Raw genomic sequence first — 23,020 nt, 5'->3', positions numbered from 1 at the left:
CTTGAAGGGCTGCCAAGGTTGCAGATTTATTTAAGTCTATCGCAGAGGGCCAGCTGAGCTGAAAGCCTTTTTGAATGAGTTTTTGGCACTGCAAGGAGAGTAATATTGTTTGCATGGCATGGACCCCAGTTCTTTGTAAACTCAATGAGAGATGGCTTTATGAAAAATGGGAAAAGGGAGAAGCAGGAAGAGAATTACAAAGGAACATGTAGTGTGATGTAAACTCTAGGATACAGTTATTTTTCCACTTTAGATAGCTTGTCTTTGTTTAAGATAAAAATTTTGCCAAGCCTTTATCCTTGTTCAGTGACTAAGAAAATATGAGATGATACATGTATTGAAGTAAAGAGAAAGCCAAAATTCTATATAAAAACATAGGTTTTAGCAGCAAAGAAGCCTGTGTTGAAATCATAGAACTGCCCTTTATTGTCTGTATAATAAGTATTAGCTACGAAAAAGTTCATAGTTTTTCAAGCTTGCTTTCCTCATGTGTAAAATAAGGATGTAATCATAGTTCACGATCCTGAGGGATAAACGAGTTTACGTATGTAAAATACTCAACTGCTGTACCTGACTCCAAGTAAGCATTTATTAAATGACGGTTGTGTAGGTACATAGGTTGTGTATTTACATGGGTACTTTTACATGTGTTTTATGTGCATAATCATATTCAAATCTCACAGCAACTCTATAATATGGGTATTATTTTCTGTAGATTATAATCTTTGTTGAATTCAATTCACCAAAGAGATCAGTTTTTATTATAGCAAATAAACTCATAGTCATTCATATACTTAAAAGCGACTCATTAAAAACCAAGGTATATCATAATGCTCACAAAAATTTAGAATTAGTGAATGAAGTAGAAAAAGCACTGTCTCATTGGCTAAGTAGAACACAGAAAATGTACATTTAAGCTACATTTAAGGTACTTGTTTTGGTTTTGCTAATACATCTGTTTATATTTTGCCAAGTTATTACCTGATTATCTAATTTAAAATATAGGATATATTTCTTGTTGCAATGCTTAAGGTTTACATTCTGACTCTTCGACTAAATAAATGTTTCTTTGAATAAGTTACATATAAGTTCTTATAAGTTCTTACTTATAAGAATAAGTGCTCTTTCCTCACTTGTAAGATGTAAAATAATACCCATATCATAGAATTGCTGTGAGATTTAAATATAATTATGCACATAAAACACATATGAAAGTGTTAAGAACTCCATGCATAAATGGTGGTTATCATTATTTAATAAGTGAATATATATTTAACTATAAATAAAGGAATGCAGTTGGTACACAACACAATTCAATTTAAACACTAATGTAATAATTATAACAATAAAATATCGGCTTATAAATAATATTTAATTTTTGTGCTTTTTTCTATAGTAGAAGTCAGTTTATTATGCTTTTTCCCTTCTGTAGGTACCAAAACCTTGGTAGTTCATGGACAGAATGAGTGTGATATTCCAACCCAGTTACCCGTCCATGAAGACACTCAGTTTGAAGCCCTGTTAAAGGTAGGGGTGACTTTGACAGAAATGATATTTTAATGGCACAATGACTATGGCCACTTCCCTGATCATCTAGCTTAGAATTAAATGGGATTTTTCTATTTTCAAACAAATATATGCATCTATTTACCTCTTCTAGAATCCTTTCCACTATTGTGTACTTCCTCTGATCACTGGTGTTTATTATGTGGAGTCCACAACTCCAGGCAGCGACATAAGTAGAAAAGGCCTCCAAAAAATTCAGTTTTGCCAAACTTGTATATTTCATTTCAGTAGAAAAGGTTGTTAAGCCTCCTTCAGGCCTCACCCAGACATCGCCAGAGAATTGCTAAGGCCCAATGAAGCAAAATTCAACAATCACTCCGTCTTTCCACTCTGCATTGGATGATAGGGTAACTTGAAGGCAGAGTGAGTCCAAACCCAGGCTCCACCACAACCAGTATGACCTACATCAAATAACAGGACCTCTCTACTGTCAGTTTCTTTTTCAACAGTACTGGGATACTAGTGCAGGTTATGCAAGTAATCTACACGAAAACATTGAACGTAGACTATAGTGTATAATAAGTGCTCAAGTGTAGTTTGTATTACTCTTCCTGTTGTTATTAAACTGCTTTCTTCCCAATATTGAGACTAGTAGATGCCACTGTGCCTCCACAGTTTCTTACTCAGTCTGAATTATCACTGTACATCTTTTAGCACTATGGGAATAGATGGTTTATATCATATTAGTAGCCTTTATTATATCATTCTTTGAATAACTGCATATCCAAATCCAGTGTGTATCTACACACACACACACACGCATACATAATATATAAGAAGTGTATAAGATATATATACACACATGCACATATATATAAAATCTTTATAAGAAGTTACCTTGTTTTTATAATATTTGCATTTTTTAGCTTACTACCTGGCACATAATATGTTCTCAATAAACATTTATTAAAATTTATTGTTATTGTTCTAGGAGTGTTTGGAGTTTTTTAATATCCCAGAATCCCAGTCAACCCATTATTTTCTCATGGATAAACGATGGAACCTTATCCACTACAATAAGGTGAGACTGTGTAGTAATGACACGCATGTTCAGCGGAGTCAAAAGCTTGTCATGCCTTTTTTGAGGGCAGCGTGTACTCAGGGAGGCATTGTTGTTTAGAGGTTAGGAGTATGGCCACTTAGGTCGCACAGCCTTACTGTCCAGGTAGCTGTGGACTAGCCACTTTACCTTTGTAGCCTTCAGTTTCCTTGTCTGCAAAATGAAGAAGACGAAAATAGTACCTACTATAGGGTTGTGATAATTAAAGGAGATAAGCCAAGTAAAGCACTTAGTGACTCATTGTTAGTAAGTCTAGATGTAAAACTCAGCTGCCCATATAACAACTATGTGTGTCTATTGGGAATTTTAATGTTTTTCTGATTCCCTTTTCTATGATGCTAGGCATAATCTGCGTGACCTGATCTAATGAGCAAAAGGGGGCCTCAGAAAGATCACCGACGTCACTTTACAGTGACCTCCTTCCAGAATGTCATTGATTAAACTGCCTTTGGCTCCTGTCTCCTGACAGCACCCTGGTGTTTAGAGAGAGTACTCAGCCTGGGTGATTCGAAGCTTTCCTGAGGAGGGGTTTTTCCTGCCTTGGAATTTTATAGAATTGGGGAATGTAAAGTAGTAAGAATCAAAACCATTAGAAAATACATAACTTGTGTTTGTCTGACCTAAAGAGGAAATGAGATTAAACATTTAATCGTTTGCTCTCTTTTTGCCTTTGTGTAATCCCATCGCAGACCTACGTTCGGGATATTTATCCTTTCCGGAGGTCAGTCTCCCCACAGCTGAACCTTGTACATATGCATCCAGAGAAAGGACAGGAGCTTATTCAGAAACAGGTGCCTCACCACCTCCGTTTCATTCTGTGGTTTTGTCATGTCATTGGGATAAATAATCTGTAAACATGTTGCCAGCCCTGAGATCCTATGATGCTGTTTGGTCCTCTCTAGAGAGAATGGATGGATGGGCCCTTGATCAAAAGACAGTTCCCCAAAATAGTTTGTTCAGTTTTATAAATGGGATCATAATGTAAAAATATTAAGGAACACTCACCTAGAGTAGTGCTATGATGAATCATTGGGTATAAACAATAGAAATCTAATTTATTTACCGACTGGTGTCTAAGCATGGATTTTCATTCCATATTTTTGTAAAACAGAACTGGAAGTACACTTGGCGCAGCTATTGGAAGTCTGTCCAGAGATATATGCTAGCTGGAAAGTAAATAAATAAATAAATAAATAAATAAATAAATAAATAAATAGATAAACAAATAAATAAATAAATAAAAGGGATCAGTGCCCTATGTCTGAAAAGGGCACTGAACTAAGGTCCAGAGATTTGGACTCGGGTCCAGCTCTGCCACTGATCAACGATCGGACCTTGGGCATGTTACTAACTTCTCTTCAGACAGGAGACAGAATCAAGCAGTTGTACTTAGATCGAAGATTGAAGAGCAGAGGTCCTGGCTGGGTAGCTCAGTCGGTTAGAGCATCGTCCGGATACACCAAGGTTGCTGATTCCATCTCCAGTCGGCACATACAAAAAGCAACCAAGGACTACATAAATAAGTGGAACAACAAATTGATCTCTCTCTCTCATTTAAAGTCAATCAAAAAATAATAAGAAATATAAGAAAAAATAAAGATTGAAAAGCAGAATAATGTTCACATGTCTTATCACATATCAGACTTCAAGCTTAAGGAAATTCACTATTTTGCATGCAAAATATAGGTGTAGTTTAAAATTTTAATAATATCATTTTAATATGATCTATGCATTACATTGTTTTTATTTATAATTGATTTACATTTATTTATAATAAAGTGTCTAAGCAAAAATGTCAGAGTACTTAATAATTTCAGTTTTTCTGCACATACCAAAAATAATAATTTGGCATACAACCATCCAAAATCCCTTTATGAGATGAATAAGAATGGTATAGAATTAGGCCACGTAAGCAATTAAAAATATAGTTACTGTTAGCTACCTAAATTACGTTTAAAAGAAAAAATACTGAATGTGTTACAGGGATGAGATATTGGGCAAAACTGGAAAGATCTTACATTTAAACAATTTTTTCTCAAATTATCCTAGCCCATATTTTGGCAACAAATTAACTAAAGCCATCATGAATAATGGCACTTCACTAGTGTGTTTTTTAACCACGTTTAAGAACATGTTTTAAAAGGGTAGCATAAAATGGGGCTCTGACCCTGTGTATACTCCCTGTTGGACCTTAAGATGTCTTTCTAGGTTCCTCAGGAAGATAATAATATGCAGACCCTTGGTTCTGGCTCTGGTTTCCTCAACAGTGGCTCACTGCCTGTGAACTCCCAAACCATATCCCCAGTCCACTGATCATCAATAGAAAAAGAACTATAAGTAGGGGCTAAGAGGCCCATGCTCATGCCATCTAAACTCAGGGCTAAAGGAGATCTAACCTAGGGTCCCATCAGCTTTTGTTCCAAGATAGATTTTTCCTGGATCCCATTTTGGTTCACTTTTAAAGAGGCAAACACAGAACCAACAGGAAACAGCTTAAGGCATCAGTGGAAATGGTAGAAGCAATTGGAACTGTCTGGCTCCTCTTGGAAAAGGTCTTCTATATTATGATATCTAAACAAATGGCCTCTATGTGATTGAACTATCCTTGACAATGCTTGTATTGTGTTCCTCCAGACCGCAATTCTACAAGAGTAGAGTTTGTAGAGGAGACAGATGCAGGGAGTGATGGTCAATTAAGTATTGTTTGCTCTTTCTGTGTGGTTTAAAAAAAAATTTTCTCCCTAATTTTACTTCCCCCACCCCCTGATATGCTCAGCCAGTTTGCTATTAAAGATTTTGCTTCAATTTCTTCACTCTTTGTAACTTTGGAGTTGCTAATTCTGTTTTCCCTCCACTCCCGCTTTTGCTTGCTGCCAGGTGTTCACGCGGAAGCTGGAGGAAGTGGGGCGGGTTTTGTTTCTCATCTCCCTGACGCAGAAGATCCCCACAGCCCACAAGCAGTCCCACGTCTCCATGCTCCAGGAAGACCTCCTCCGACTGCCCTCATTCCCTCGAAGTGCTATCGATGCTGAGTTTTCACTCTTCAGTGATCCTCAAGGTATCGAGACAAAAAACATTTCCTCTCTTGGGCTTCTCATGCCCTTGTTTTGCCGTTGGCAGGAGGGTATCTCCGTCAGTAGACAGTTCTATAAGCCAGTGGTTCTCAGCCTTGACTATGCATCAGAATCACCCGGAGGACTTGATAAAACACAGGTTTCTGGGCCCCGCCTTCTAGCCCCAAGTTTCTAATTCAGTGGTTCTGAAATGGGGCTCAGGAACTTGCATTTCTAATAAGTTCCCAGGTAATGATGATGCTGCTGTTCTGGGGACCAAACTTTGAAACCGCGCTCCAAGCTAAGTATAAGCAGTTGAAGGAAATTGTATGATGTTAGGTTGACCAAGTGAAGAGTAGGTATGTATGAGAAGCTTGAGAGGAGGGAAAACTATTCTATGGTGACAGAGAGCAGGACAGAGGTTGTCCCTGGGTTGGGGGAGTGAATTACCTGGAAAGGGGCATAAGGGAACTTTCTACAGTGATGAAATGGTCTTATATATTGATTAGGGTGGTGGGTACGAGAGTGTATTTTTGGCAAAGCTCATTCAACTCTATATAAGATCTGTGCATTTTACTCTCTAAATTATACCTGAATTGAGAAAGAGAAAGAAACAGAGACAAAGGAACAAAAAGAGATGCACTTTGAAACCTCAGTGTGTTACTCAGTTATTAATTTGGAACAGATGCTGAAATGAGCATACCTGTGCTCGGTGTCTCCATCCAGAGGCTGCAGAGTGACAGTGGAAAGAGCTCTGATCTGACCAGAAGTTAAAAGACCAAGCAGTAGTCCCAACCCTGCCGTTTTCTTTCTGAAATAACTTCTCTCAAAGCCACAGTGTATTCAGCAGCAACCCACTGCAGATGTCTCTTCTGCCTGCCCACAGAGTTGAATCACAAAGGTGACGCTGAAAATCCTTTGAGAATTAGGAAGTGTCATACCAATGCCAGCTATTGTGCTGGGAAGCATTTCAGCAGTAGATTGTCACATCTTGTTGCTGGAACAAATGGAAAACAGCAGTGCCCTCGGGTTGGATCGCCCTCCCACACGGACAGGATCTGTGTGGGGCTAATTCTGTTTCTGCTGTTTCATGTTCTCACAGCTGGGAAGGAGCTGTTTGGCCTCGACACTCTTCAGAAAAGCTTGTGGATCCAGCTCCTGGAGGAGATGTTCCTGGGCATGCCGAGCGAGTTTCCCTGGGGAGATGAAATCATGCTCTTCCTCAACGTTTTTAACGGGGCTCTGATTCTCCACCCCGAAGACAGTGCCCTGCTCAGGCAGTACGCGGCCACTGTCATCAACAGTGCTGTGCACTTCAACCACCTCTTCTCGCTCAGCGGCTACCAGTGGATTCTGCCCACCATGCTGCAGGTGCCAGGCCCTCCTCTCCTAGCTAGAGAATTAACCCGAGTACTGTTCATCTAGCGGGTCTACAGGATCTATACTGAAATTTTTTAATGACAGAGTCACCTTCTTTTGTGACAGCAGAAAGCACCAAATGAAATTCCCCTAAAAATTTCCAAGAGGTCACAATATTCCATTCTATGCTGAGATTCCCCCCGACCTGGAACATGCTTCCGCATTTCTTCTAGGCCAGTGATTCTCAAAGTATGATCTCAGGATCTAGCAGTACTAGCATCACCTGGAAATCTGTTAATATTGCACATTCTTGAGCCCCATCCCAAACCTACTGCATCAGAAACTCTGGAGTCAGGACCTAGTTATCTGTGTTTTAACAAGGCCTCCAGGTGGTTTCTGACGCCTTAGAATATTTGAGAACCATATTCCAGTGTATGGCAAGTGTTCAGCTGACATTTCTCCAAGAGAGTGTCTGACTTCTTTCTGAACGGAGATTTTCTTTGCATTATCTTCGGTATGAAGAGGTTGAAGGAGGTGAATTTAGCAGGAGCAGTTTCTGTTTACTCATCTCTGATGCATATGTGGCCACATTTAGCAGTACTGAATGAAGTTCAGCAAAGGCCTGGGGGCTCATCCTAGTTCTCTAGTTTTATGGAAGTTTTAATAAAAGTTACGAAGGTATTACATTCTTGTGCAAAGTGGAGTTCCCTTAACCTACAGGGCCAAGAAATTTACTTTTAAAATCACCAGGGCTCTCTGCCTTGTTTTAAAACAGTTGGAATTTTCTCTCTTTTCATAACTTTTTTACCGATTACTAAAAACAATAAATGCTGATTATAAAATTCAGAAGATAAAGAAGAGTTTAAAAAAGAAAATGAAGATCACTTATAATCCTCCCTCCCACATGACCATTGTTTACACTTCTTGAAAGCTCTGGCACTCTATCCTGCCTTTTTTTTTTTAAACAAAAGTTGAATCATACCATATATTCAAGTTTATTACCTACTTTTTTTATGTAACACTAAGAACATCATGTGCATTTTTTCCCCTGTAGCTACATTTAGCACTACAGCATTTTTAAAAATAACTGCATAGTATTCTGTTCTATGCACATGCCATAATTCACTTAACCAACCCCATCTTATGAGTAATTTGTTTCAAATTTTCCACTAGTATAAGCAACCTTGCAGTGGACCTTCTTGTATATACACCTTTGTACATTTGTCCAATTCTTCTCTTGAGACAAATTCCTAGTCACAAACTTTCTGGGGAAAGAGTATATTTATATGTATTTTAGGATTTTTATGTATATTACCAAATTTCTCTGAAGAAAGGTTATACTATTTACCAGTTGATGAAATGACCCATTCTCTTCCATGCTCCCCGTGGCTATGAGACATTTTCTGACTGTGTGGCATCTTTCCGTAGGTATACTCTGATTATGAAAGCAATCCCCAGTTGCGCCAAGCCATTGAGTTTGCCTGCCACCAGTTCTACATTCTGCACCGGAAGCCCTTCGTGCTCCAGCTGTTTGCTAGTGTGGCCCCGCTGCTGGAGTTTCCTGTGAGTGAACACTGGAAATAAACAAACGAGAAAAGCAAAGGCCCCCTTAGTCACAGCTCGCTGTGGCGAGGGCTCAGCCACCATCACTTGTGTTTTGGCAGAGACTCAAAGGCAGGCAGAGGACTGGGAAATCTTTATAGGGAGGAAAGGGGAGGCTTTGGGTGTGTTCTGAGTAGAGGCTGTTGGCCTGGAGAAGCTGTAAGTGGGCCGACTAGAAATGGGGCATCCTGTGTGAATGGTTAGGGGTGCTTATTTGGCTTTCTCTGATTGGTCCTAAGTTGGAAGCAGGGACAGAGATTACTTATTAATCAAGTCCTGGCTGTTTTGGGGCTTATGGTTACAGGGGTTTGGTTGCCATTAGAGCTAGTACCCCGACTTCCAACAAACCTGATGTATTACAGGCTGGCTTCCTGGGCTGGTTTCTGTAGACAATGGGTTTGGGCTGGTTTTCTGGGCAGGTTAGTACAGGTTGGGGAGCAGAGTTCTATTGTTATGTGTGACCTGGCCGTTGTTTGTTTGTGTAATCAGTCTCTCAGCTCTCTTTCTTCACCCAATGGGATACGAATACCATAAATCATTTCTTTTTCAATAAGAAAATCATTTCTAGTCAACATTTCTCTTCAACCTTCATCTCGGCCCCTAGGATGTAAATAGACCAACTTTTCAGGTGTTCTTTTTTTTATACTCAGTTAATAAAAGGATGGAAAATATAAAATGATAAAAGGAAAAGTTCCTGATTCACATTCTTTCATATTGTTCTCTAGCTCTTACCTCCCTTTTCCTTTTTCTTCAGCACATTTCTACCATATCACATGCTTTCCAGATATTTGTTTAACTAACTGTATCCCTACCATACCCCACAACAGAATTTAAGCTCCATTAAAGCAAGACCCTAGTCTGGTTTTTGTTTGTTTTTAGTTGTTGTTTTCCATGTAGGATTTTTGTTTTTGTTTGCTATATCCCCAGTGCACAGAATGGTGTCTAGCACAGAGTAGGAATTTAATAAGGAATTGTTATTTTAATAAATGAATCAAAGCCATTTAAAATGGATTTGAGATGCTAAGTATCTCCATTTTGGAGACATATTATAAAACAGATCTATAAAATTCCCAGGGCTGTTCAAACAAGCACTGTTATCCTAAACATACTAGAACTATTCAACCGATTACAAAATCTGCCTTTGCAAATGCTGAATCCTGCAATCTCAGACCAGAGGAGCCATCGGCATGAAGTTTTCTGGCAGCTGACATATTGTTGTATTTTTATGAGTTTCCACAAATATCTCTTTTGTACCAGATAAGCATTTGATAGATCCCATAAAAGTCAGATGCTCCACTCCAAAATCACACAGCAGCATTGCTGGGTGCAGAATTATGTAAGCTGAACACCAGATCGATGTGTAATTGTTATCGGCGGTAGTGCTTGTGAAATTTGAATTCCTGATCAAATCACATCAGTACTGAGGTGGGAATCAATAAACTAAAATTGCCTTTCTTTACACAGGATGCTGCCAATAGTGGGCCCAGCAAAGGTGTGTCAGCTCAGTGCCTGTTTGACTTGCTCCAGTCCCTGGAGGGTGAGACCACGGACATATTAGACATCCTCGAGCTGGTCAAGGCTGAGAAGCCGCTTAAATCATTAGGTAAGAGCAAAATTTGCCTTGACATTTTTTCTCTTTGTAATTGTTCTTAAAAAACAAAACAAACCTCTGTATTGAATACTTTGAACTAAATCAAAACAGCAAAAATAAATAGAGCAGTGGTATAAATTGAATGAGTACATTTTCCTATCTTCTGTTTTTATTAAATTTCTTGTAAATGCTAAGGAGTAAGGAATTCTCTGCCATGAAAATTGTATTAAAATTATGCTTAGTAAACTATTTAGCACTACAGTTTTAAGAAAATTGGGTTTTCCTGGGCAGTTCTATGTGAATAACTCACCAAAGTGGTCTTTTATTATCATGATTGTTAGAAGTCATGTCTGGCTGTAGGCCTTCCAAATGTATCTTTTAAGAGGTGAGCTTTTTAAAAACTACTCTCCCAAAATGTGCTTTTATTTTTCCTTTTATTATTTCAAAGTTTAAAAAACAACAACAGAATTTTCAGTCTCTTTAGATGAAGAAATTAATAGTTTTCGCAGTTTAGTAAAAAAGTCTGATGAAGAAAGAGCTGCAAAATCTAACTAGAAAAAAACCATTAAGAGCAATAAGTTCTTTCTTATTCCTGGCAGAATCCACTCTGATTGTGTGCATTTGCCTTCTGTCCCTTCAGATTTCTGCTATGGAAACGAAGACCTGACGTTCTCTATAAGTGAGGCCATTAAGCTCTGTGTTACGGTGGTGGCATACGCTCCAGAATCTTTCAGAAGGTGACTGCAGCCCTTTGTTCTGTGTCTCATGATAAGTAAATATAGCAAAGAAAAAATTGAATCCAAGGATTATGTTTGCTAATATCAGCCTGTAACATTCTTTTTTAAAAATATATATATATATCTTTATTGATTTCAGAGAGAGGAAGGGAGAGGGATAGAGAGAGATAGAAACATCAATGATGAGAGAGAGTCATTGACTGGCTACCTCCTGCACGCCCCCAACTGGGGATCAAGCCCGCAGCCCGGCATGTGCCCTGACTGGGAATCGAACTGTGACCTCCTGGATCCTAGGCCGATGGTCAACCACTTAGCCATGCCCAGCTGGACAGCCTGTAACATTCTTGCAAGACAGTTTTCCAAAACTAAATTTGGGAAACTTGCCATAGCCAAGGTTCTGGAAAATATGGTAAATCTCCACTAATTTGGAATCCCCTAATTTAGAACTCATGCAGCAGCTAAGATCTTTAGTGTTGTTTAGAGAATATCTTCACATGCAATACAAATTAAGAGCAAATAAAATTTTAGAATAGACATTTAATCTATTTAAAGAAACTCCTTTCAAGAAGCAATAAAAACTTCTTCACAAAGAGCAAGAATATAAATCTTGCCTGTTATTTTGCTAAGTGCAAGGAATTTAAAGGACTAGCATGGAGAATGTCATCCCAATTTGAGGATGTTGACTCTGGTCTGAGATATACAGTGATATGCAAAATGAAAACCAGTTTCATCTTTCTACTAAATAGGTCTTCTAAAGGCAGAGACAAATTAACCACAGATAACCTCCTTTTAATGTAGCATACTTCCTTAAAAACACTAGAACTTTAAAATGTTCCATATTCTGGTTTAACAAACCCTTTGTCCTTCCCAGTTATATCAACATTAGGCAATCTCTCCCTCTCTGCTTCTCAATCTACCTTGATATTTTCATATAATACCTAACTGTAAACAAAGCACCAGATTGTATGCTACCATATTTTTAGTATATCTGTCTGTACCTCCCAGTGTCCAACATGGTGCTTTATTCCATAGAAGATATAACAATAAACATTTACGCAATGAATGAATCAAACATCCAACTGTTTCAATATTCTTATTTCTCTTATTTGTAATTCCTTCCTTGACAGCCTTTCACGGTCAGGGTAGTTTGAAAAAAAACTGAGGATTAGTCATAAACATAATACAGCTCTTGCTTCTACTTTCCCTTACTTTTGAGACAAGTATAGGCTGATGAATTGTTCCAGGGTGTTGATCCTCTGTAAAGGCTGCCAGATCTAGGTAGGATACCATCTTTCTGATGTAAATTCAAAGAACTGAGACTACAAACTCTTGTGACACAAAAAACAAGAATATAAATCTTGTCTATCATCCTAATTCCAAGATGCTGGCTCTGATCTAACCCAGAGTCACCTCCGTTGGTTGACCTCAGATCAGTTGATGATCTCATATTCATGGGGTGAGTTGTGACTCTCACTCAGGTTTGAAGCGAAGGGAGTTTGACCAGTGATTCTTATGGCAAGGAAGGCCAAAGAGCTAGTACCTGTCAATTCCAACTAGTCCAATTCCAACCTAATAATCAGTCCTCTCCTGAAACATCTATAAATCAGGTCATTTCTGGAACATTGGATAGAAAAATGAAACTGATCTGAAAGTTAAATATTATAACCTACTTGGGATGTAAAAATTGCTTGGGGCGTACAGATTTAGACATTACTTCAAATTCTTAATATTCTCTGTCTGACCAGTCTCCTTATCATCATTTCTTTATTATCTCATATTCCATCTTAAACCTAAGTTTGGTTATCAATTGGCGTGTAAATATGTTGGCCTGACTATTGCAGCTCTACTATTTTAGCCCAGAGGATATTTTGACCCCAAGAATATTTTGACTCTGACTTTATAAATACAGACATCTTCATCCTAATTATACCTATAGTGATCAATTTTAGGGGATAATTTTTAAAGCTAATTTCTTTATGCCAATTTAATTCTTTCATCAATCATTTTAAGTTACAAATAAGCCCCTTTTAACTTTTTATTTTTATTATTTTTTTATTTTATCAAAGTTGTTTTCATTGAGGTTATTTTCTTTCCATGTAAGATTTATAAGAAATATTCAGTTCATTATTTAGGTTTTGAGGGGAGGACTTATTTTATTTTGGTCTACATAAAACTTTGCCCGTTAGAGTTTCTGTCATTTTGAACTTTCGTATTTCAGGTTTTGGTCATTATTTCTACCAGTTTTCCCAAAGTTCAGTGTGCAATGTTTATCTTTTCACTTTTCCATGCTCTTAAATATGACACAACCAACAAAAAGAGAATGTAAAATGTGACTTGGTTTCCTTTCTGTTGACATAGTCTTCAGATGCTGATGGTCTTGGAAGCTTTAGTCCCATGTTACCTACAAAAGCTAAAGAGGCAGACATCACAAGTGGAGACAGTGCCTGCTGCCCGGGAGGAGATCGCTGCCACCGCTGCTCTTGCGACATCACTACAGGCCCTTTTGTACAGCGTGGAGGTCCTCACCAGGTAATCCCATTGGCAAAAATATCCACAGCATTAAACTACATGTATCAACCAAAAAGATGAAGGAAAAATGCGATGGCTAAAAATTTCTAAAACCAGTCTTTATTTGCAGATATCTGCCCAAACTCAGTCCTTTATGGCTTAAAACTGAAAATATTCCCTAAGTTGTTTGGATAAATTGTGCTAAGTACTAATATTATTATTATTGTACTTGGTTACTAAACACACATTTGCATGTAGTTTGCTGAACATCTGTGGCAGTTTTAACCCAGTGCTAAACAAATCTTTTGTAAAAGGGACAATTTAGCGAATATAAAAATGTGATCAACATTTTTATTGGCTCTTATTTTATGAAAATGTCTGCAATTCCAACTATGCGTTCTTTTATTATTTTACTGTCTGTATTGAGTTGTTTTTTTTACTGTAATTTTAAAAAACTGCATAACAAGCATAATCTGCAAAATTGTATTCTAATGCCATAACGAACAGATTCTCTGTGGGACAAGACTCACTAGTGCTAAGAGAGGGGGCTGAGAGATTTGGGGCTAGAAAGGTAAATTGTCACCAGAATTCAGCCCTAAACAAAGTTCCAAGAAGTTAGTCCTATCACAAGATTCTTGGGTGCAGAAACAGAAGGCATTGAAAGACCAGGAGTGGGGGAGGGTTTGGGTCAGAGACAAAAGATTGAGTGAGAGGAATGGGGAAGGTAAGTGCAGGACACTCTACAAATGATTGGCTTTCCTTCTCCATTCCCATCTAAAATTAGAAGGAAGGATATATTCTTTCCTGGAGTGGAGATGGGAAAACCTTCTTCCTGGGTTGGTGTCTTTGCCCCTCTATCCCATTTGGTCACACCCTTAGCCTAAAATTCTGTCTACGACTTCCCAGCCCCGTCTTGCTCTGTTGATGACAGAACTAGCTGAAATCCCTGTCTCCAGAGGACTTTTTCCACACACACCAGCCAATGAGAGAGGAAGCGATACTACAATTCAATAAGTCAATGTATGTTTAGATTCTCATCATGAGCTACATTGCCAGTGTAGGCAAAGGGAGTGTAGCCCAAAGCCTTGGGTGGACTATCACTGCCGAAGTGCTCATATGCAACTAAACCGAGGATATGGGAAGCAGTGGAGCAGAGAACCATGACAAATTGCCTATTCCCCTGGGAAATAGTCCTAAGACTTTGATGATGGCTTCAGGAAAGTCCCAGGAAGAAGAAGAAATGTCAGCCTTACACTCTTTTTTCTGCGCCCATCTGCTTATATCACCAGCCCCTTACTGCAAATAGAGGAGAGAAGAGCAGTGAGTTTTCCCGAAGCGCTGCTTTAGTTATTTCTCCTTATATTCTGCAGTGTTGGTGCTTTCCTCGTTTCTGTTCTCTTTGATAAGTCAATTACTGATTGACTTACCCCAAATTAACTTTAACTTACCCAAAATTTCACGGAGAATTATGGATGGAATTCTGACATTTAAAATACCATGGCTTTAAATATTTGAGTGCATTTAATATATATATTTTTTCATATGGTACTTTTTTATTGCTAGATAGCCTTTTTCCATAGACATGCTAAATGCTAAACTAGTACAGTTCAACATACAAAGGCAGACAGATAAAGAGCTATCCAGGCACGATGTAACCCCGCTGGGTTTAGTAAAGACAGGAAAATACGTTCTAAAATTATCTTTAATAAAATAGAAACCCTTGCCCTCCCGGTGTGACTCAGCAGTTGAGCATCAACCTATGATCCAGAAGATCTCAGTTTGATTCCCAGTCAAGGCACATGCCCGGGTTGAGGGCTCGATCCTAAGTAGGGGTCATGCAGGAGGCAGCCGATCAATGACGCTCTCATCATTGATGTTTCTATCTCTCTCTCCCCCTTCCTTCCTTTCTCTGAAATCAACAAAGATAGATATATTTTTTTAAAATAAAAACTCTTAAAATCAAATATGGTGGAGTGTAAAACTAGCCTCATTGGTTGGTTATAATTATTCACAATAAAATTGACTTCATTGTTTTTACAAAAAGAAGATAATAAGAACCTCATTTCATTTCCACGCTCCTTTTTTTACACATGAAAATAATTAACAGTTATATAGCTGGTAACACATAATAAGTATATTACAATTGTATTAGTACTAGTTTTCTATTGTTGTGCAATGCATTACCACAACCTAGAGGCTTAAGACAAAACACATTTATTATCTCATATTTCTGTAGGCCAGAAGTCAGGGAAGGCTCAGCTGTTCTCTGCTCAGGGTCTCACGAGGCCAAAATCAAGATGTTAGTCAGTCTGGGCTCTCATCTGAAGGTTCTAGGGGTGAAAATCCACCTCTAGGCTCATTCAGATTTCTGGCAGAATCCATACCATGCAGCTTTAGGTCTGAAGTCCCTTTTCCTTTCTGACTGCCAGCCAGGGGCCACTCTCTGCTTTAAGAAGTCACTGGCATTTCTTCTCACCTGGCACCCTCTAGCTAGCAATGCCACCAAGAGTCTTCATGTTTTGAATCTTTCTGCCAGAGAAAACTCTCTGCTTTTTAAGGACTGGGGTGGTGAGATTAGGCCCACCCAGATAATCTCCTTTTTGCCCTATAATATAATCACTGGAGTAACACTCAGAGTGAAGGTCTTGGGGCCATCTTTATGTTCTGCCTAGCACAACAAAGGCACAGGAAGAAGGTCTGGTGTGATTGTTGGAAGCCTACTCATGTTTTGGCCACACCCAGCATGCAGACAATGAGCATTAGAACAGCAAGCCTTAAAGAGTTCATACAAGCAATTGTTTTGAAAAGCTGCACTGTCCCTTCCATGTCTCAGTTGCCGATAGAGAGGCAAAGTTGATCTAATCCTTAAAGCAAACCCTGCAGATATCAAATTAGATTCAAATATACATCTAAGTATCTAAGTTCCTGACTTATAACAGATACCAATTTACTCACTTACACTCCCTGAGTCATCTTAGGTATGATTTTGTTTAGAAAGATTCTTTCATTCTTTGGTAGTTTCTTATAGAAAATAAGAGTGGTTGGTTATGGTGTCGGTGGCCAATGGTATGTATACTTTTACCTTTTACTTATTATTTAGAATGGTTAACTTTCTGGTACCTGCAGAATTGAAAAATGTGCTCTCAACTCTCAATTAATATAGACTTAGAAGTTTGATTTCTTAAATGTCCAGTTTGAAGAGTCATAGTCTATTGATCAGAGCCAAGTAGAAGAACTTAAATCATAGTGAGCTCATAGACCCTTAGGACAATGTCCCTTTTAAAGTGCCTCCCAGAACAAAGACAGCAAAAGAGTGTGACAGAAAAGCCCAAAGCTAGGTAGCCTGTCTTTTTGAGACACTAACTTAAAACTTATGTGAGCTTCAATAATGAGTATTTCATAAATGTTTTCACTTCTGTTGTTGTTGCTTTGTTGTGGTGGTTACTGTCCTTGTTGCAGGCCCATGACAGCCCCACAGATGAGCAGGTGTGACCAGGGTCATAAAGGGACCACCACAGCCAATCACACCATGTCGTCTGGGGTAAACACCAGGTAATTCACTGGCCTTATACTTGTATGGTCTCTCGATGTCATACAACCTGAATCTCCACTGTTGAGGATGAAAGGGATCCTGAAAATAGTCAATATTAAGTGTGAAAACCTCCAAGGAAATAAAAAACGATGAAAGTTTAGAGTTCAAGAAAATACAAAGGCTTCATTTGAAATTGTCAAAGAGAAATCCAAGGCACCTTCATAAATGGGCCTTTGTGTCCACTTATTTGCACGAACATGCAAGATGCTCTCTGCCTCCTGGGTGGCCTCTGAACTATTCCAGTGTTGTTCCATTTGCCTCCAAGAGAAAGGCAAACAAAACAGTAATCATCCGGAGGTGGTTCCTCATTCTGGGGCAGTTGTGTGGAGTCAACTTTCTTTCATCTGGACAGATTTTCCACAGATATTTCATCCAGACTGACTCAGGTCCTTCATGGTCACTGATTTAATCTCCTTCCCTGTTTTGGTATAGCTTACATGAGTTTTATACACTTAGTAGCTCTGTGACTGTTTTCTAATGTAAACTTAAAGTTTTGAAATTCAAGTTTGAACTGTATGATACCAAGCCCTACTATCGCATCAATAACACACTAGAGATGGCTTCATAGACACTGGTTATGCTATTAATACTTCACCTGCTTCATTCTGTCTGTGTTAATCGCCAAATAGTCACACACACACACACACACACACACACACACACACACACACACACTTAATTAGCCTCTTCCTCCAAGGAAAAATTAAAACAGGGCAAACCCAAAGTCAGTTTGCGAGAAAGTTCTTTTTTCTTGGTATGGAATAGTTAGCAGGGAGCTGTTACAGAGAAACTAATTTTTCAGTCTCTCTGAAGCACATTTTTAAGTGTGTATCATTATTTTATGTAAAGTTAATTTCTTGCTCATCATATATATTTATATTAAAAATAAAACTAATTCCAAACCTAACTATGTAAGTCACCTGATATGATGGTAATCTCATGCCTCAATTTTTTATATTGAGAAAAAAATTATTACACTTTAAGTGATATTTAGGGGCAGGTTTCAACTACTGGATGAAAGGTATATGGAAAAATAAGGTTTCTAAAGTCCTATTACCAGTCAATCATAAAGCAGTATATCTCCCCAGCTGAAAGGAAGTCAGCCATATGTCTTCCTCTGGTCACCTAAGACAAAGCACGTGGTGTTAAAACTGTAACTTAGATTCACTTTACTTTCAAAGTGTTAAAAAATTCCCTTATTGACCACATTTCATGACATTGTATGTATTTTTATAATATCTGTCTTTCTACAGATTTTATGGCAATGGAACAGCTTTCAAAGCAGCTATAATTGCAATATATGTGGCAGCCAAATAAAAGATTTAAATTTTATAGTTTACAATTTATTCATTTGTATTTGTGAGTTTATCAAAATGTATAGCTTCGAGGGCTTTTCGTAAGAAAAAGTCCTTAAGAAGCCCCAGCGCAGGGCCCGGGTTCCTGCTCTGACAGTAACGCAGACTGTTTTTCTCACTCCCAGGTACCAGGAACAAGGCGCCAAACTGCACTTTATCAGGTACCGAAAGACAACCAACCCTAGTTTCATACTAATTCTGACGTCTTAGAATGATTGCCTTTGAGCTGGGCTATGGCTCCATTAGATTTCATTTAACTAACACATGACATGCTATTTCTGGGTAAATCCTCAGGAACTGGCTAATGCAAAGCCACTACAATTTGGGATGGCTGTCCCTCCTAGGATGATAAACTCCATCCTTCAGATGAATTTCTCCTGGGCCCCACCCGGATTCATTAGCTGTTATATGATACAAGAAATCTTTATCTTTTTCTTCCACGGGATACCCAACTCTCAGAGTTGCTGTACACACACCTTTCCAGGTCTCCAGTTAACCTTTTATAATTCCCCAGGGAAAACCTGCACTTGCTGGAGGAGGGGCAAGGTCTTCCCAGAGAGGAGCTGGATGAACGAATTGCCCGGGAGGAGTTCAGAAGACCCAGGGAGTCCCTGCTGAATATCTGCACCGAATTCTACAAGCACTGTGGGCCAAGGCTGAAAATCTTGCAAAACCTGGCTGGAGAGCCTCGGGTCACCGCCCTGGAGTTGCTGGATGTGAAGTCCCACATGAGGTACTGTACTTTCCTACCCTGAGTGTAGATGCAACTCAGGCAGTATGTCTGGGTTGAAGGTGAGGGGGTCCCAGGATAAGAACTTGGGATGCTCAGAATGATTTGTTTCCAGTGGCTTGGATCTTACATGCATATCATGCAGAGCCCTCTGGGAAAATGTATGTTAAGTTCATCTGAAAGGATCTCCGGTTGGACAAGGGGACACATGTTCTTAAAGACAGAAAGCCCAGTCCATATAATTACTCCTTAACAAAAGTACAGGAAAGGGAAATTTCATCACCTGAATTCTTACAGAAGTAGCCATCTTCCAAATACTCTTACGTGCTCAGATTCTAATTTTTCACAAGGATTGAATGTTTCCTCTGTATTATTTACATGAAAGATGTGCTACTACTTCCTGCTCAAGGACTTGCTCTGCCCCTACACCACCTGAGGACTCAGTAATGAGCCCCACAGGGAAGTGGACTTTTTTTAAAAAAAATAAAATCATGAGTTTATTTGCATAAACACAGAAGTGGTGCTAACCTTAATCTTGATTTAAAAAAATTTTTTAAATAACTCTGAGCCATACTTTGCTTAAGTCTGAGAGCCCCTTCACACAAATTGTATGTGATAGGCTTCCAACATTTTAAAACAGTGCCCTGGTAAAAATTTTGAACTGGATGAGACCAACAATAATTGTTTCAAACTTTTCTCTCCTGGTATGCCAGGAAGAAACCCTAGAACTGCATCTCTGTGCACCCATATTTCATTCTCCCTATGGAGATGCCATCTCAGTTGCTACTCAGACCATGTAGGCTGTGTCTATATTTTCAGATTCCTAAAAGGAAAATGATTCCAAAGGACCATCTATTCAGATTTCTAACAGTTGGTAAAGGGTCATAAAAATTCCTTGGAAAGGCAAATTCCACGGACAGCAAAATCTTCACCTGGAGAGATTAGTATGTCTATAAAACTAAAGCTGGAGTTAGATTCTAGCCGTTCAGAAATAACACTGCAGTTTGGCAAATACACCAACTTCCTGATTATTGACTTTTTTTCTTACAATTATCCCTTGAAAAACTTAAAAAGTACTGAGTAAGGTAATAAGAGAGGCCAAAAATGTATAGAGACCACAGGCTCTTTCTCCTCCAGGCTAATTTCACACTGTCTGGGAGTGGTTGACACACACCCAGAACCCCAGAGCTTCCTACGAGCTCACATTCCCCACTGTGCACCAATGGGGAAGGGTTTGCTTCCCGCTGAGAATTTCAGCTTCTCTCTGGGGAAGGGGAGGGGGGCAGTCTGGAGTGTTAAGATCCTGCTGCCTTAACAACCCAGGGCTCCATTTAATCTACCCCCCCCATCCCCCACTCCTTATGGCTAGGCAACCTAAGTAATTCTGCGAACAGAGCAACACCACATCCCCAGAGTCAGAGAATCACTACTACCAACAGCCATTTTATGAGAGAAAGGGGGAAAAAATTCCTAGAAGATGGATGAGAGAGACAGAGAGACAGAGAGAGAGATCATGATAACAGGTTCATAACTGTCTTGTAACTTGACCATCTATATAACTTCACTTCTTAAAGCATTTGGAGGGAGGGGATAGGATGAGTCAGAGAGGCCTAGCGCTCCCTCTAGAGGCCAAACCCTATTAGAAGTTAAATGAACTGTAGTTGAAATGGGTTAGCTCCCTGCCTGTCACTGAGTTAATCGAGTCCAGTAGATAGATACTAATGCTAATGCTGGACACTGGGCATGCAAAATAACATCCTGGTTTTCAACATGATCACAGCCCAATGCAGGAGGCACATATAAGAAGGTAGCTTTAATGCAGTGTTGCAAGTACTGTATATCACGTGTATATTTATGTATTTATCATTTTACAAAGTACTTGAGGCAGCTTAGAAAATTACATGATACAAAGGGATAGAATATACGAATTAGAGTGTCAAAACAATATGAAAAATTATCAGGTATATAATTATGATTATGATAAGATTAACACATGAAATCTATATGACTTGATCATATTAGATGCTCTTCAGGAACCATACATTTGACTTTGAGCTTCTTAGTTATCAAAGCAATGAGGGAGGAATGATCAATTAAAAAATCATAGTGTCAATAAGATAAAAATAACAAGGTGTTTGATAAGACATCACTCTTTTTAAATGCAAAGGACAAGAAATATTTCCTGTTTGGTGTTTGCTAAAAGGAAAGAGTGGTGTGACGAGCAACATCCTCAACAACAACCCATAGTAGGTACAGTGCCAGTTTCACTTGGCTAGATGCCTGTCAGTCCTAAAAGTTGGCATAATGTCAATGCAATTCAGCAAGAGCAACCTATCTGGAGCCAGGATATCTCATTCAAGAGCACAGTTATTTCATGGCCTGGATCTATTGGAGGGTAGGCAAAATTTTTACTGCCACAGAATAGTTAGACTAAATGTCCTCTATTCATGCAGTGTCTCCCAACAAACTTTTGATAAATACAGACCTGCCATGATCTCTGGCCAAACAGAGATTTTCTATATTGCCGAGTAAGGGCAGATCCATATGCTGTGACCCTACACCAGTCAAAGTGTACAATTAAGGCTTTCTCTTATAAATTAAGTACACATTTGAATATATGTAGAAGTCAGAGCTATACATATATTTTGAAATTGTGAGCATATAGGTCATAAGAATGGGTAGTATCACTCAAGAATAGAAGGTTGATTTAAAAAAAAAAAAGAGGAATGAGATGATATAAAAGATAGAGGACATGTTTGCAAGAAGTATTTGATTCTAGCCAAAGAGCCAAGAAGCAGTGTTGATGCATTTGCAGAATATATGGTTAGTCCACTGCAAGACTCTCAGGAAAAATATTCTTGATAGATGGAGTGTCTGCCCTAAGGGAATTTATGCCTCATTTGGCCACCCCAGAGCTGCCAAAGCAACAGAACAACAGGATAGTGAGATCCACATATATTTTCTCTCCTGCCTCCCCTTCCTGTCTCCCAACTTCCCCCTCTCTTTTCTTATCCTTTCCCATCACAATGGGAAAATTCCTTTTGTTCTTATAAGAAAAGGAGCCTAGGAATGTTTTTTTATCAAGAAATTATTCCTGCGACAGTACAGCAAAGGTTGTATTAAAGGAAATTTTTGTTTTATGCTCAAAGCAAATTTATTTTGTAACATAACCAGGGATTAGAGAAATTCAGGTAATAATTCATAAAATGACTCAAATTCGGCTCTAAATATTGTTTTCAAGCTTAAAATAGATTGATAACTTCCCAGTGTTATGTGTAAAATAATAAAGGAAAAGAAATATGGACATATAGATACACACTTACCTGTCACACACACAACCTGAAAAGTAAAGAATTCTTTCCTGCATGGCACATTTGTGAGAACGAGTTGAAAGAATGTACATGCGCATTCATACACAATTTCCAGAAAGACAATGAGAATGTTCCATCTGGAGAGAAAACAAGTGTGGATGAAGTATCTGTGTTGCCATGGAGAAGACGGATTGAATTCATGCTTCCAAATTAAGCACAGGAGAAAGAAACTGAGGGAATCGGGGGACCTAATCTGAGGAGAGCTTCTCACAGTGTGGACCCCCAAAGATGCGCTGAGCTGCCTTGTGCAGTAGTGAGTTTTTCATCCATGGTGCTAGTCAGGTGGGGCAATTGTAGAGCAGCCCGAGGGTTAGAGACACAATGGCTTGGCTGTGATTCCTAAACCAGAGTGCCTGTCAGAGTCTCCTGGGGAGCTCTTAAACTGTAAGTCTGTTCAAGCATTTATCTTGTCTCTCTTGTAATAATCAAAAGGAAATTTCTCCTTTTTAAAATGCTGTATTTAATACATAAGAAAAAGAATGATAGAATATTACCA

General features: G+C 38.8%; 1 protein-coding gene across 2 annotated transcripts in view; it reads left to right on the top strand.

The window, feature by feature from the left end:
- UNC80 (unc-80 subunit of NALCN channel complex) overlaps positions 1-23,020 on the top strand; it is a 159,903-nt gene that overhangs the window by 111,293 nt on the left and 25,590 nt on the right. For both annotated transcript variants that reach the window (XM_087819609.1, XM_087819608.1), the window contains 12 exons: positions 1,433-1,527; positions 2,498-2,587; positions 3,316-3,417; positions 5,504-5,684; positions 6,782-7,050; positions 8,467-8,601; positions 10,105-10,243; positions 10,872-10,968; positions 13,327-13,497; positions 16,936-17,028; positions 18,549-18,584; positions 18,938-19,156. In XM_087819609.1, coding sequence (XP_087675735.1) covers positions 1,433-1,527; positions 2,498-2,587; positions 3,316-3,417; positions 5,504-5,684; positions 6,782-7,050; positions 8,467-8,601; positions 10,105-10,243; positions 10,872-10,968; positions 13,327-13,497; positions 16,936-17,028; positions 18,549-18,584; positions 18,938-19,156 — 1,627 coding nt within the window. The remainder of the gene's footprint in view (positions 1-1,432; positions 1,528-2,497; positions 2,588-3,315; positions 3,418-5,503; positions 5,685-6,781; positions 7,051-8,466; positions 8,602-10,104; positions 10,244-10,871; positions 10,969-13,326; positions 13,498-16,935; positions 17,029-18,548; positions 18,585-18,937; positions 19,157-23,020) is intronic.

The sequence above is a fragment of the Miniopterus natalensis genome, chromosome 8, assembly GCF_054644295.1.
Source record: "Miniopterus natalensis isolate mMinNat1 chromosome 8, mMinNat1.hap1, whole genome shotgun sequence".
NCBI lineage: Eukaryota > Metazoa > Chordata > Mammalia > Chiroptera > Miniopteridae > Miniopterus > Miniopterus natalensis.
The sequence above is the reverse complement of the archived record's forward strand: the minus strand, read 5'-3'. Positions and strand labels throughout refer to the sequence as shown.